Source organism: Ascaphus truei, chromosome 2, assembly GCF_040206685.1.
Source record: "Ascaphus truei isolate aAscTru1 chromosome 2, aAscTru1.hap1, whole genome shotgun sequence".
Classification (NCBI taxonomy): domain Eukaryota; kingdom Metazoa; phylum Chordata; class Amphibia; order Anura; family Ascaphidae; genus Ascaphus; species Ascaphus truei.
Window position 1 is genome coordinate 313,998,576 of NC_134484.1, and position 16,428 is coordinate 314,015,003.

General features: G+C 37.2%; 1 protein-coding gene across 10 annotated transcripts in view; it reads left to right on the top strand.

Annotated features, from left to right (window-relative positions):
- Positions 1-4,644: 4,644 nt before the first annotated feature.
- Positions 4,645-16,428, top strand: part of IKZF1 (IKAROS family zinc finger 1) — a 151,425-nt gene continuing 139,641 nt past the window's right edge. For 3 of the 10 annotated variants that reach the window (XM_075586465.1, XM_075586470.1, XM_075586474.1), the window contains exon 1: positions 4,645-4,911. In XM_075586465.1, coding sequence (XP_075442580.1) covers positions 4,770-4,911 — 142 coding nt within the window. In that variant the 5' untranslated portion in view covers positions 4,645-4,769. The remainder of the gene's footprint in view (positions 4,912-16,428) is intronic. The other 7 variants (XM_075586469.1, XM_075586468.1, XM_075586463.1 and 4 more) reach the window with 6 other exon arrangements.

Genomic DNA, 16,428 nt, shown 5'->3' on the forward strand with positions numbered 1-16,428 from the left:
CCTTTATTACCTTATCTACTATATATTGGAAGTTGCACGGCCTGCCTACCACTTCAAGGGAATGTGAGTATTATATTGTTCAGGGGAACCTGTCAATGAGACTGATGGTGGGTGGGCGAGTACCATCTACCACCTCTCTTCAGGAGGATAGTACCCATACCATTGGACATTAAGTACTAATTATTACTCATTCCTTATACATTGTTTAGTGGTCTGGCACATGTAATTCTCATATACCTGCATTAGAGCGCTTTAGCCTATTTCTATCTTGCAATGCTAGTCAGTTCTGGGTTTCAGTGGGCTGAGTTGGTGTGGGAGGTATTTTTGTGCAGTCAGTTTTGGGAGAGGCTGCAGTGAAATAAGTTGTAAAGGGGTGTGGGGTTAAAATATGCAGGTTAAAAAGCATGGGATCAAAGTGTGGTCATATAAGCTCACCGTTTGTTGCCTTGAGTAAGAGTTTGCAGAAAGGATGCAGTCCCCAGTCACCTCTAGTCAAACTGTAGTCTAACTATATTGTCACTTAAAATGATCACTTTAAATGCATCACTCTTAAGATGCCAATGCTTCCTTGCCAATGCAAGGGAAATATGTGTTTTATACATCTAAAGCAGTCACATGACCCTCCCCCCGCCCGAATAAATCAGCTTGTTCCAGTTGGTCAATTAACAGCACAGAGTTAAGAGGGGGGAAAAAAAATCACCTTTTGATATTCAAACATACCAAACTTATGACTGCTTAAGGCCACTAAGTAAATCTTTTAAACAGGACTTGCACATCAGGAACATACCAAACTTATCACTGCTTAAGGCCACTGAGTAAATCTATTAAACAGGACTTGCACATCAGGAACATACCAAACTTATCACTGCTTAAGGCCACTGAGTAAATCTTTTAAACAGGACTTGCACATCAGGAACATACCAAACTTATCACTGCTTAAGGCCACTGAGTAAATATTTTAAACAGGACTTGCACATCAGGAACATACCAAACTTATCACTGCTTAAGGCCACTGAGTAAATCTTTTAAACAGGACTTGCACATCAGGAACATGTGACAGTGGGTGGGGGAGTGGGGAATGTGGATGGACTGGGCGCTTCCCAATTAATATTAGATTGGTGTAATTAGTGACACACCTTAGATACACACAATAAACCTTACACCACAAAGTGATAATAGAAATAAAAGTGTACAAGTGCAGCTCAACTTCCTCTGGTGGGACAGTTCCAAGTCCCAGGATGTAGAATTTTCTTTTCTTGGGGTTGAGGAGGAGCGCAGGATAAGTTCGTGATATGTGAAAAAATAAAAATATATATAGTGCACATGGTAGATCACTGCTAAAAAGATAATCAATAAATGAAATGAACTCACAAAAATCGTATTGTATTACTGCATGTCAGAGATCCATCTCTCTCTGACTGGAGCCCTTTGTGTAGCTGGGGTCAGGATGCCTCTCAGTGGAGTGGATGATATGCAAGTGAAAGAAACCACAAATAGTGCATACTGTATAAACTATAAATATGAATTAGTCACAAATATTAAGGAAACTCACATTTTCCATAAATTCAATGGGTGGTGGAGAGAACCGCCGATAGAAGGGTGGTGGAGTGTAAGGCTGCTGCCCGGTGCTTCCTTTCACTTACACCTCACAGTGTAGTTCCGATGCGGAACTACACTGTGAGGTGTAAGTGAAAGGAAGCATCGGGCAGCAGCCTTACACTCCACCACCCTTCTATCGGCGGTTCTCTCCACCACCCATTGAATTTATGGAAAATGTGAGTTTCCTTAATATTTGTGACTAATACATATTTATAGTTTATACAGTATGCACTATTTGTGGTTTCTTTCACTTGCATATCATCCACTCCACTGAGAGGCATCCTGACCCCAGCTACACAAAGGGCTCCAGTCAGAGAGAGATGGATCTCTGACATGCAGTAATACAATACGATTTTTGTGAGTTCATTTCATTTATTGATTATCTTTTTAGCAGTGATCTACCATGTGCACTATATATATTTTTATTTTTTCACATATCACGAACTTATCCTGCGCTCCTCCTCAACCCCAAGAAAAGAAAACATCAGGAACATACCAAACTTATCACTGCTTAAGGCCACTGAGTAAATCTTTTAAACAGGACTTGCACATCAGGAACATACCAAACTTATCACTGCTTAAGGCCACTGAGTAAATCTTTAAACAGGACTTGCACATCAGGAACATACCTGTAAAGAGAATGCAATAGATCCATGTCCTATCTGCGGAGGTTATTGGTCTTGCATGAAGAAAGTAAATATATAACTATAGTCTAACTATATTGTCATTTAAAATTATCACTTTAACTGCATCACTCTTAAGATGCCAATGCTTCCTTGCCAATGCAAGGGGAATATATGCTTTGATTATAGATTAATGTGGCTGTATTGCAACATTTTAATTAATTGTATACACTTTCTGCTATGTTTATAACATTTGAAATGCAAGAGAAATGTAATTAACACACACAGGTGTAGATTTAAGTTAGTCTCTTTTTATTGGTTTCTGGGAGTATATAGTATGGTTGTATGTACCCAGAAACATCCCCTGATGAAATTAGCTTGACTGAGAAAACGCGTAGGGTGACGTGCTGCTGAGAAATAGTGTGGTAATTACTGAAATCGCTGCACCAGAGGAGTGTGTATTCTGCTCTGGAGTTTGGGAACTTTTCCTATTTGGAACACTGCGGGCCTGCTTCTGGTTGCCGGAGGACTCTCCAAGTGGCAACACCCATTTGGAAGGACACATGATGAGATGATCATATGAGCAGAGCACTACAAGTGTAGCAGTTTCCTGTTTGATGCTAGAGCATGAGTTTCTACTCATAACACGCGCAAAAACTCCAGATGTTGTGAGTTTTTATTTGTCTATGTTCAAGTTTATTACATTTTTACCAAATTTATCACACCAGGATTGGGCGCTTTTTCTTCTTTTCTTTTCCATTCAGGTCGTGTGACGGGAGTTAGTTGTGCCCACGAAGAAGGCTGCCAGCATCCTAGTGCTATCGGATATACATTTTATGGTTTTTCTAAACTTTTCTTGGACATTTTATTTAAATATTTTATGGTTATATTCATTAACTTCTCTTTAAACATAAAGCACTGGAATTAGTATATATCCCAGTTATTCATCTACAACATTGTTTCATTAGTGTATACAATTATTGTTGTGCATTCATATATGTTGTTTATTTTTCATATTGACTAGTATAGTAGAATTATATTGCTTGAAATGTATTGGTCATATCCCCAATTGCGGGTTTTTGTATATTTGCACATATTGCTAAAACAGCTATAGGTACAGTCTAATTTAAAAAAATTATATTTTTATATATATATATATATATATATATATATATATATATATATATATATATATATATATATATATATATAAACCCTGTCTTCCCATAAGAGAAGGCACAAAAGCAGCAACACTCAGATATAGCAAAAAGACATGTATTAGCAGTGACAAAACAGCACACTATAAACCCAACGTGCATCCCCTGAGGAAGGTCCTGCCAGAACCAAAACGTTGGGTTTATAGTGTGCTGTTTTGTCACGGCTAATACATGTCTTTTTGCTATATCTGAGTGTTGCTGCTTTTGTGCCTTCTCTTATCGGAAGATAGGATTTCTATATTGATTTATATGGAGCATGCACCTTGACTTTACATTTTTTGCTTTTATATATATATATATATATGTGTATATATAAACATACGATACCGTTCACACGGGAATCAGCAGAAAGCACTCAGGTTTGTGAAAAATAAACATATATTGTAGAAAAAATGACACAAATCACCAAAGTTTCAGACCCACAAATGGGCCCTTCCTCAAGGTAGTGCCCGTTTGTGGTCCGAAACGTTGGTGATTTGTGTCATTTTTCTAACCTGAGTGCTGTCTGCTGATTCCCGTGCGAACGGTATTGTATGAGAGAGAGATAACTTGTGAGCACATTAAGGTATGGGAGAGTGAGGGGAGAAAACAAAGAAAGGGCCTTGACGTGGTTGCAGACTTAATATGTTTCTGCCAAAATATTAACTAAATGACCCATACTTATAAGACAAAAACCCCTATAGACCTTAACTAAATAATTTGCCATAAGGGATGTGCATTGGGGCTTCTTTGTTTACTGCTGTATATTTGAGGCCATTTGGCATAATTTAACAATATCAATACTGTATATACAGTAACACTGTGGGACTGGATTTTAAGCTCGCAAAGATTGTGTGTACCATATATATATATATTGTAGATTAAGATAAATACAATTTATTAGTGCATTACCATTCAAAGTTTTGAATGGTTATATATAATATCCATCTACTATAGAAATAAATATCAAATATATATAAAAATATCAAAACTTTACTTTTAATAGGTAAATGCTATTTTAACAATAGAGATATTAAACAAAATTATAGGGTCTGCATGAATTTCTGATGCAAACTCAGTTATAAAGAAACTGTAGGCAAGTGGTCATGAAGCTGTCCCCTCTCCCAAGGTGCTGAAAGAAGGAAACTGCAGAGAGACCATCCCACACCACCCTTTAATGTCCAGCTTTGCGAAGAAGCCTGCACCGGGAGGGGGTGTTATCATCTGACAAGCACAGCATCACCACTGAGCCTCCCCTGTCCCCAGAGCACACGCAGGCAGGTCCCCTATTAAATGGAAGTGGCAGTCGCAGGCAGAGAGCAGTGCAGGACATGCCAGGCAGGCTGCCGTGATGTTGCACTGGAATGAGGAAGTGGAGTGGAGAGGGGTGGGACTGAGACCGGAGCTTCATCCTGCGGTGCCTCTCAGAGCAGCACATGGAGCAATTGCAGGGGACTGGGAGAGCTGTCTACGGCCAACCCACGGGAGAGCAGGTAATGCATGCATACACTTCTACTGTACACCAGTGTACTTTCATAGACAGACATGCATAGGTTTGCAGAGGTCAGGTAATGCTCCTGCTGTGTGTACTGCTTTATCTACATACTATGCATGTACATATTTAAGAAGAGAATGTGCTTGCACGCACTTACAGTTTACACTGCACACATATAAATATATACAGTATGTACAGTATCTACTAAGTATGTAAAGCATGCACTCTTCTGCATATATATATATATATATATATATATATATATATATATATATATATATATATATATATATATATATATATATATATATATATATATATATATATATATATATATATATATATATATCATGCAATACAATTGTATATATATATATATATATATTTAAAAAAAAAACATTTATGAAGAGCAGGTAATACTTGGATACACTTTTAATATTTACTATTGCACCAACATACCATTGTATATGTTTGTTAAGAATAGATAATGCATTCATACTGAAATATGTGTTTTGTTGCATACTTTAACATATGTAAATGTACTTTAAGTGCTTTTACCACTTGTACTGTACATGTATGCTATACCCACAAACATATAGGTGTATAATTAGAAACCACAAGCAATGCATGCACATATTTTATTCAGTGTACAAGTACATATTTTTCAACAACAGGTCATGTATAATTGTCCATATATGTGTACAATTAAATATTAAAGAATAGAATGTGATGCATACAAATTAATTTATTTTGTGTGTGTGTGTGTGTAAATATATCATAAATAACATACCATAAAATGTATGTATTTGTTATAGGTAAAGTAAATAGATCAATATTCATAGAAGTGTACACTATAATATTAATTTTCATATACAAGTTACTCCCTCACAAAAATGCACAATTTAAGATCCTCACATATTCTTCCCCATTGCTCCCAAACTTTCAATCTAAGGACTGGAAGTTGAGTTGAACTGTATAAGTGGCTTCATCATAACAGGTTGCACATAATAGCTGTACAGTTTGTACACTAGGCTGTGCCACCTGTTTCTTCTTTGCTGAAAAGTTTGTAGAGCTATATTTGGGGCCAATAAAGGTTTACAGAGTTCTGAAGCAAAAGTCAGTGGAATAATGACTACATTTGATGTGTACCTTTATTGTGTAAAGGGCCTTTATTTTTGAAGCTATTATGGTTTCTTTCTTACATTATGATATGCAAATTGTAAATTACATTAGCAACTGTGATGTATAATTTGTTTTCAGCGTTTTTGAGATACATTAAAGCAATTTATATTTAATTTATTACTAAACATGATTCATAACTGATGCAGTGCCCACACCGTAAAGTGTTAAGGACGACAAAAGTTTGTTTTCTAATATCTATGAAACATACATACAGTAATATTGCATTTTGAATTAATCTAAGAATACTATACAGTATATCATATATTTGGCTGCTGTTATATTGTTCACTACACAAATTAATAGCGTCTACAAAAGTGAATTATTTTAAAGAGAGATTCTACATACTAATTTTGAAAAATATTTTTATATTTTTGGATATTGCGAAACTACTGTACTGTACAGTATATTTTCAAATTGGTTGCCAATGTGAGTGTAGGAGGCTCTTCGTGTATATATTTGTATATATTGAGTGTGAACACATTCAGCTGGTTATTTACTGAAGTCTCCTAGGTGCAAAACTGGGTCAAAGTTTGGGCAAAAGAATTGCACCAGATTTATTAAAGGAAAAACTCCCATTGCTTTCAATGGGACTCCTTTGCTTTTATGAGTATGGCTCAGTTTTTTGCACAGGTTTGCCCTACTTTTGCAGACAGGAGACTTTATTAAATAAACCCCTCTTGAATAAAAACAAAATGGGCAGAACTTGAATACAATGCAGCACCGGAATTATCAAAGAAAATTAATCCTGTTTTTTTTTATTAAACTGGGAGATAAATAGACCCCTTAAAAGAAAGGAAAAAAATATTTTACATATACTGGTAATATATATATATATATATATATATATATATATATATATATATATATATATATATATATATATATATATATATATATACATACATATATATATACAGTATATATATATATATATATATATATATATATATATATATATATATATATATATATATATATATACATACATATACATATACATATATATATATGTGTGTGTGTAACATATACTGTGTAATTAATGAGATTATACGTTCAGAAAACAAATATGTATAAGATTTTCTTTATATTACTTTGTATATGTTTATGTTGTGTACAGTACAGTATACTATTTGTAAGTTTTTAAGTTTTAGGAAAATATCACCAAAGTTTATAATGTTCTAATCCATCTTGTTGGGCTTCAGAATTAATGTTTTTAAATAACATTTTAAAATTACATTTTAAAACTACAGTACACCTACATTAAAAAAAATTGTTCTCAAGAAACTAGATGGCTGTGCAATTATGATATAATACAGATACAGTATGCAGACTATCCCTATGTACTTTATATAACTTAAACGTACATTAAGTAGTCTAATTACTGATCGCTGGCAGTGGTGTTGGAACACTAACATTACATTATACACATTCATCTGTCAGCTACTTGTGACTCTATCTCCCTGTGCGTTAAAAATTAGGCTGCAATCTATTTGGGACATGATCTTGTGTCTGGTAAATTCTAGGTACTGAAATATACACAAGGGTCTATATAACAAACTGGAACTGATGCGTGAAATTGATGGGTGAAATAATATCTCCAATGGGTTCACTTATCAAAGTCTCCCAGCTGAAAAACCATGGCAAAATGGGTGCAAAAACACACCACCAGATGAATCAATCAACAAAATATATTGGGTTTCAATTGTAACGTTTTTTTATTAATAAGTCAAATGTTTTCCCGTTTTTTTGCCCCTGCTTGCAGCCATGAGACTTTCACAAATATACAAGTATGTCTAAACACAAAAGTATATATATATATACTATTATTATTCAGTAGAACCGTGAGTTGACCTTTTTATTCTCTACACTAGTGTGTGTGTGTGTGTGTGTGTGTGTGTGTGTATGTATATATATATATATATATATATATATATATATATATATATATATATAGACATATATATACACACACACACACACACACACACACACACACACACACACACACACACACACACACACACACACATACACTAGTGTAGAGAATCAAAAGGTCAACTCACGGTTCTGCTGAATAATTGCCTAGGTACTTCTGGCTCATAATCAATGTAGAACATATATAAATATGAGGCACTCACAGGTCTTCTTCAGCAGACAGTGTTTTTATTGAAGGTCCATGTGAGGACTGAAACATCGATCCTGTACTGCTGCGGCCAAGTTTATTCGAGCATTTGCCCGTTCTTGGCCGCAGCAGTAGCCTGGCGCGCGCCCGAGTGTGACGGGCGCGCGCCGAAGCAGCGAAAGAGCGCCCTCTGATCGGGGCGCTCTCCCTACCGCTGCCGGGTCCGCCGGGTCCCCCGGAACCCCCTGCCGCTGTCCCGCGATCGCGGGACACCAGGGCTCCCTCGGGGAGCCCTGGACGCGCGTGAGGGGGCGCTGGCTCCCGAAGACGCGTGACCGCGCGTCTATGACGCGCGGCACGCCGAGGGGCGGCCACTAGCAAGCCGGGAAATCTCCCGGCTTGCGGAACCAGCCACACTTTAATTAAGTGTGTCGGTAGTGTATCTTCAATAAAAAACACTGTGACATGTGAGTGCCATATATATATATACACAAAACAGAGATCCAAAGAGTCCGCAGCACTCACAAAGTGTTGTCAAATGCAGAAAGGTTTTAATGGAACATCACAAGCATCAGGGGTAGTAACAGAAAAAGTGGAGAGATGTTTCGGACCTCACGGTCCTTTCTCAAGCCCCGAAACGTCGCTCCATTTTTTTTCTTTTCTACCCCTGATGCTTGTGATATTTCATTAAAACCTTTTTGCATTTGACAACACTTTGTGAGTGCTGCAGACTCTTTGGATCTCTGTTTTGTATATTTTTGCTGCTGGATGGTGATCCTGGTTGCACTGCTTAGCACCACGACTGATAAGATAAGTTTTTTTACCCTTGCCCTTTTTCCAATTTAGAGTGCCCTGAAATCTCTTGTGTGTTTAGTGTGTGTGTGTGTGTGTATATATATATACAGATGTAGCTGAACAGTTCCCTTTTTTGAGGCACAGTATACTATTGAATCCTATGCAAACTTTCTAATATTATGAGGCATGCCTGGGTATGTTATCTGAAGGGCTATAGGAGTATCTCAGTGTTAATGTTACTTTTGAGCAGTGAGCCCATTTTCAACCCCACTGTCAGCTCTTCTTGTGACCTTTGTATGTCATTGAATCTTCCTGTGCATTAGGCACCAAAATTAGATTGTAAGCTTGTTGTGCCTGCAAAATTCATTGTCAGCGCTATGTAAGAAAATACAAGTCTAAAATGATTAAATGGGGGAACAGTGAGGCCCCACTATTGTACATCTGTGTATATATATATATATATATATATATATATATATATATATATATATATATATATATATATAAAAAAAAAAACATGATTTGGATAAATACATGCAAACATGATTAACTTTAGAAGGGTATAATATGATGGTGGCACAACCATAAGTATTGTATAAAAGCCTTTCTTCAAAGATTCTTAAATAACTGTAAATGTAAATAGAAAAGTCTTTGTGCTAAACGTCTGCACTTTGCATAATCACCAGGGAACAAAAAGATCCCTATCAAAAGACATACAAAATACATGGCAACGAGTGAAGAAATAGGGAAGAACACAAGCTGGGCAGTTTAGGGAAGTTGTGAAGTTGTGTAAGAAAGCTGGATACATATCAGTGTTGAATGCGTATCATTAGCAAACTGCCCATAGCATATACATATGCTGTGTGCTATTCCCAGAAGGTTGCTAATGTAGTATTCTTGACATTTAATTACAACAAACAAGGAGGGGGAGAAATGTAATTTATCAATGACTGCACCAGATTTAGAAGATAAGAATTTATTTGCCCCTGATAAAAATAGAGGTGCAACGCGTTTTGCGCTACAAGCGGTTTATCAAGGAGCCCTGTTGCTTATTTACACTTTATTTCAATGGAAACTTTTTTGTTTTTGTTTTTCATAAATGTGGTGCGATTTTTTTTGCCACAGTTTTGCAGCAAGGAGGCTGTGATAAATGGCAAAACTTTGCTACTAGGAGACTTTGATACGTAACCCACAGATTTATTAAAAATAAAAAAAATCTGGGGGATTTTTTTCTTTCATACATCTGGTGTTGTTTTATACACCAATATTACCTTACATTTGGCCACTTTAATACATAGTTCCCAGAAAATGATTAGGGCACGGAATGCTTTCATAGATTAAATGTGGCATTTAACGCGAAAACTCTGATCACATGTACATTTTTCACTTCGATGCCCATTAATACGTGATTACGACTATCGCTCTTTTGTGAATTCCACAAGCAGATCCGTCATAGATCCTTTCTCATCATATAGCATCTTACTATTTATCCTTGCGTTCTTTATAACATAAAAATGCAAAAAAACTATTTTTCTTTAATACAACACTTATTCCAAGTTATACTCCAGTTTTGTTCCACTTCTATACTACTGTATTAACCGTATTATTCTAGTACCAATGAGGTTTCATTTAGCTAATTGTAGCTACTGTTGTTAGTAAATGTGACCTTTTTTTGAGACAAATAATAGCCAAACACTACAAAATCTCTTGTTAGTATTTCATTTGTATTTATTTGTAAAGAAGAATATAAAATATATTTGAAAAAGCAAATATGTTACTAATTGAATTATATTTTGCTTTGTAAAACCTTTTTAAGGAATGATATTATAGCAAATATCCACATGTATACAGAATTAACTTGGTTCATTTAATTTACGTTTTGAAAGAACAATGTGGTTAAAACACAATATTCAACATACCAAGTAAAGGTTTGGGTACATATATTGAATGGGGGCAAGACAATTGACTAGACTTTCTTTGATTGTGTTAATTTGAGAGGCAATCTCTCCTCTAGTGTACTAGTGGACATATATGAGAGGTACATTGTGGGTTGCTGATGCCAGCACCTACTATATAGGTATTTTAAGTATATTTGTTACATTAGTTTGTAATCATGATGAGATGAGATTTGGGAGTAGTTACATTTCTTTTAGCTACTCCCTTTTACGTAATGTCTCCTTGTGCTCAACAAAAGTTTGAACACAGGCAAGCCATCCTCTTGTCTCCTACCCCTTATCTTTATTGACTCTGTGCAAGGACAGGATGGTAAAACGGCTGATGAAAAAATTTAAATTAAGAAACACTCCACCTTTTAGATGACTCCCCAAAAAAGAAGCTTGTGTATAATTTAAAAAAAAATCATAAGCCGTCAAAGCTTTTGATTTATGCATGGTTACATTTGTTTAACTCGATTTTAACAACATTTTGTGTTTAATTTTGGTCAGCTATAGTACCAGGGGTTGCACCTTTAAATAGTTTACAAAATGTTATGAAGCTTATTTATCAAGGGCCAATTCATTCTTATAAACCTTTACATTCTACGGAAAAGATGGACCTCTTGAAGCTTATTCTATATAAGTTCAAGTGACTGATGAGGATGCTCTTGGCAAAAAATCTCTATTGACTTAAATGGGGAATTTCGATATATATATACTGTATACACGATATATATACACACGATTTTACCTATCTGGACTCTCTACCAGCGCTCCAGTTGCAAACACCCAGCCACTATTAACCCTCACTTGGACCAGTGATAAGTACTCTATTATACTTATTGTTGACATCTGTCTTTAGCTCTGCTGCTTATCTGTGTGTGCCAATTCAATGTGCAATACTCATACATGTTTGCTATATATTACCAACTGTCTGTGCACACAGCAGCTATTCTGAGCTTTTATTATTGGTGATTCTGACCGGCCGGTCCCAGTGCTAGGAGGAAACTTAGTTTCCTCCACACTTTAGGGTTTGGGTCTCTGCGTGTGCATATGGTAGCCTATACATAGTTACTTCTGACACATTAACCTCTTCACTACTTCTGGTTTTTCACACATTAGCTTACAGCTTTTATACCAGCTTATTTGTGACCTGTTGAATGTGTTCATACTTATGTCTGTAACTTCATGTATTTTCAATTCATAAGTGTTCAGTAGCAATCAGTCCTTGGTACACTGTGGATCCTTTTTATTATATTTTTTGTTATATGTGTTTAATAAATTTTGATATCTTTTGTATGCTAGTGTGCTAATCTGGGGTTCACACACACACATATATATATATACACACATATAAAATCATTGGGGTATACAGTATGTATTAAGGAAACAGTGGGGCAATTTTAGGGCGAAATTATTTCTCCAGATGTACTATATAAAAGAAAAATCCTATGAATTTCAATTGCCCCCAAATTGCACCACTTTTGTTTTGATGCATATGCCCCATTACAAGTTATATATGCCCCTACAGTATGTATCAATATACAGAAAAACTTATTTTGATGCACTGCTCCAATTTTGCTCCATAATTGCGTTATATTGTATGTACCAAACTTGTTGCACCAGTTTCTTACATGAGGTGCATAATGAATAAAAATATCCCTTGTTGGCACATTCACGTTTCAGACAGGTCCAATAAACCTGCCTTTCCCCATTATCTCTTAGGATACAATGCTTTGGCCGCGATGATACTGTATGCTCGCGACCGCGTGACGTCACGTGCACGTGGTGTGCACGCAAAACATGTACTGCAGGCATCAGGAGGTGACAGGAAAGCGTGGCTGGGATGTCACATGAGCGGCTCGCTCTCATTGGCTGAACCGATCGCGTGACGTGGCCGTGACACGGCCCTCGCACTCCAAAAACTATTTCATTTGTTTCCTCACCAGTCTGTCGCTGCGGAGCTCTTGGTCACTGTGTGCGCCTTCATTGGCCACCATTAGTTTGTTCCAACGTTGTGTGCATGCGCGCCGCGAGTATAGTCGCTGCCTTAGAGATGCAGCCAGGGATTCTGGGTAATAACATGCAAATGAGCAATCACAGTGTGTCACTCTGGTTCTTGTCCATTTGAACATGGAACCATATAAGCTTATGCCTGCCGTATTACATAAGGTGCACATTTTTAAACAACAGAGTTTTAATATCCCCTCAGACCTGGCAGATTTTTTGGTGCATATTAAACGGAGAAAAGGGGATACACAGTTTGATACATGAACATGTATTTGTATTTGCTGTACACTGTGCGGGGAGATTTTTTCGTCACTTTTTTACTCGCCATAACTTATTTTGTGTTTGTTTGTAGCCACTTCCAGCTTCACATTGTAAAAAAAAAAAAAAAAAAAAAAAAATCAGTAACCATCCTCATATTAATGAGACCTAACAGATGTCTGTGAGTAGTTGTACTGGCTTTGTGCTTCTTTATCTCAGGTTGTGCTGAAAAGCTGTGTAATGTGGCAGGCATAGGCTTATAGGGGTCCATGTTAAAATGGACAAGAAGGAAAAAATGAATCATTGAAGAAAGCAAAGGAGCACAGCTGGTATAAAGATCCACAGGAAGAATCCTATAGAAAAAATGAAGGGCACAACTCCAAGCTAAAACTGAGTTTAGTTTAATGTATAAGTGCACAGGGACAGAAACACAGCCCACACACCCTATGTGGGGAAGTGTGTATGTTAAGTGGGGTGAGCGGTGGAACCACATTTGCGGTAGTCGTGCCGACTGACCGCTAGGTCCCATGTTTATGCCCCCCCTTAACTTCTTATTGCATACATGTTTTAAGGATTTATGAAAGTTCCCATCTATTCATATGCCAAATAATACAGCTTGTGAGTCTAAACACTTATATGAGCGTCAATCTCTACATCTATACATAATTTCCCAGAATCCCTGGCTGCAGTGGAAGCGCTGTATGCTAAGAGATAATGGGGAAAATCAGGGTTGCAAACTTGTCTGAGGCATGAGAATGTGCTCACAAGTGCTATTTTTGTTTGCTGTATACTGTATGGGGGATTCTGTCACTTTTTTTTACCCATCATAACTTGTTTTGTGTCTGGTTACAGCTCATTATAATCTGTGTGCTGTGTAAATCCTCCTCAACCCCTCTTATTGACACTCCCCAAAACATAAACTGATGCAATCGGTGCAAAAAGTGGAGCAATGGGACACAACACAAAAATTACTCAATTTGCTCCAACTTCGCTCAAAAATGGCCTTAGTACTGTACATATGCCCCATGATCTCTCGCTTGTTCCCTTTGTTTAGCATTCACGTATGTCATATTCTTATGATACATAAACCCATAAATACGTAAGTAACTTGTACCATATCATGGAGTATGACTGGGGGGGGGGTGTTGAATTTACAGTTTAACCCCGTTACTGCTAGAGAGATCTACAACACGTCTCAACAAATAGAAGGCAGTGGTCAAAGTGTCATTGAAAAGTAGCTTTGCTGTTCCTGGTTTTCTGAACCTATGAAACAATAGGGAACATTATTTGGATTCTTTTTTTTTTCCCCTATACTTATACCGCAAAAGAGAAAGCAAAGAAAATAAATCTGTTTCTGTAGAGTGGAAACTTTGAACCTCGCAGGCTTTTACTGAGAAGCAACAGGACATAGTTTCACCATATCAAGGATTGAAGAAAGTAGTAGGAATAGACGGTGGAAAAGCTATAATAAATTAGTTGTGCTCTCTTAGGGCCCTACCTAAGAGAATAACATTATAGATGTTTTTATTGTGTCAAAATGTTAGTGCTAAAAAGTAGTACAAACCTTCATAAACTGTGCATCATGTGTATGAAGGATGTGCTGTGACTTATGACGCATAATTTGTTGTCTGCAATAAATTCCAGATTGATGCAATTTAAATTAAAACAGGATTATATGTATTTATTATTTATAAAATTAAATGTATTCAATCCAAATTAGCATTGTAATATATATATATATATATATATATATTATGACACTATGGACCACCCTCCACTGTGGACCACCCTCTTCTCCTACACATTCTCCATACTCTTGATATTCTTAACAAACCTCTATCCTGGATCTACTCTTACCTCTCCCATCATACTTTCAGTGTCTCTTCTGCTAACACCTCCTCCTCCTCTATTGATCACTCTGTGGGGGTACCCCAGGGCACTGTCGTGGGACCTCTTCTCTTTTCTCTGTACACACTTTCTCTAGGTGACCTAATCTCATCTCTTGGGTTTAAATATCACCTCTATGCTGACGACACACAAATTAACTTTTCAACCCCCGACCTTACACCTGCTGTACAGACCAAAGTTTCTGAATGTCTCTCTGCCATATCATCCTGGGTGGCCCTCCTCTGACTTAAACTTAACATGGCAAAAACAGAGCTACCTACTACCTCCTTCCACATTACTGTTGGAAGTATGATCATTCAGCCAGTAGCCCAAGCACACTGCCTCAGGGTCACACTCGACTCCTCTCTCACATTCTCCTCTCCCATTCAAAACGTTTCTAAAACCTGTCACTTTTTCCACAATGATACGCCCTTTCCTCTGTTGCTCGACTGCTAAAACTCTGACTCAGGCCCTCATTCTCTCCCGTCTCAATTATTGTAACCTCCCACAGTCTGGCCTTCCTGCCTCCCACCTGTCTCCCCTACAATCTATCCTAAACGCTACTGCCAGAATCACTCTACTCTTTCCTAAATCTGTCTCAGCGTATCCCCTGTGGAAATCACTCTCCTGGCTTCCTATCAAATACCGCATCTCGCACTCAATTCTCCTCACTTTTAAAGCTTTACACTCTTCTACCCCACCTTACATCTCAGCCCTAATTTCTTGCTATGCACGATCCCGACTCTTGCGTTCTGCTCAAGGATGTCTTCTCCCACCCCCTTTGTATATAAAGCCCTCTCCCACCTTAAACCTTTCTCATTGACTGCCCCACACCTCTGGAATGCCCTTCCCCTCAATACCCAACTAGCACCCTCTCTATCCACCTTTAAGACCCACCTTAAGACACACTTGCTTAAAGAAGCATATGAGTAGCACCGTGGATAATACTAGATACATGATACATAAAGCTTGGCCCCCTTCAGACGCACTTACCAGAATGCCCTCCTACTGTCTCTGTACGTTCTTCCTACCTGCCAATTAGATTGTAATGTTACTTTTATATCTGAAGCACTTATTCCCATGACCTGTTATTTGTATTATTTGTTATTTATATGATTGACATGTGTATTACTACTGTGAAGCGCAATGTACATTAATGACGCTATATTAATAAAGATATACATACTGTACAAACAACACTAGCGACAGACAGAACACATGCAATTTTCTTTACATGAATGTGTCAGCGCAGACCAGGAGTTATTAACTAAAGTCTCCCGGGTCAACATCTCCTGGGACAATATCTGTGCACCAGATTTATTAAAGG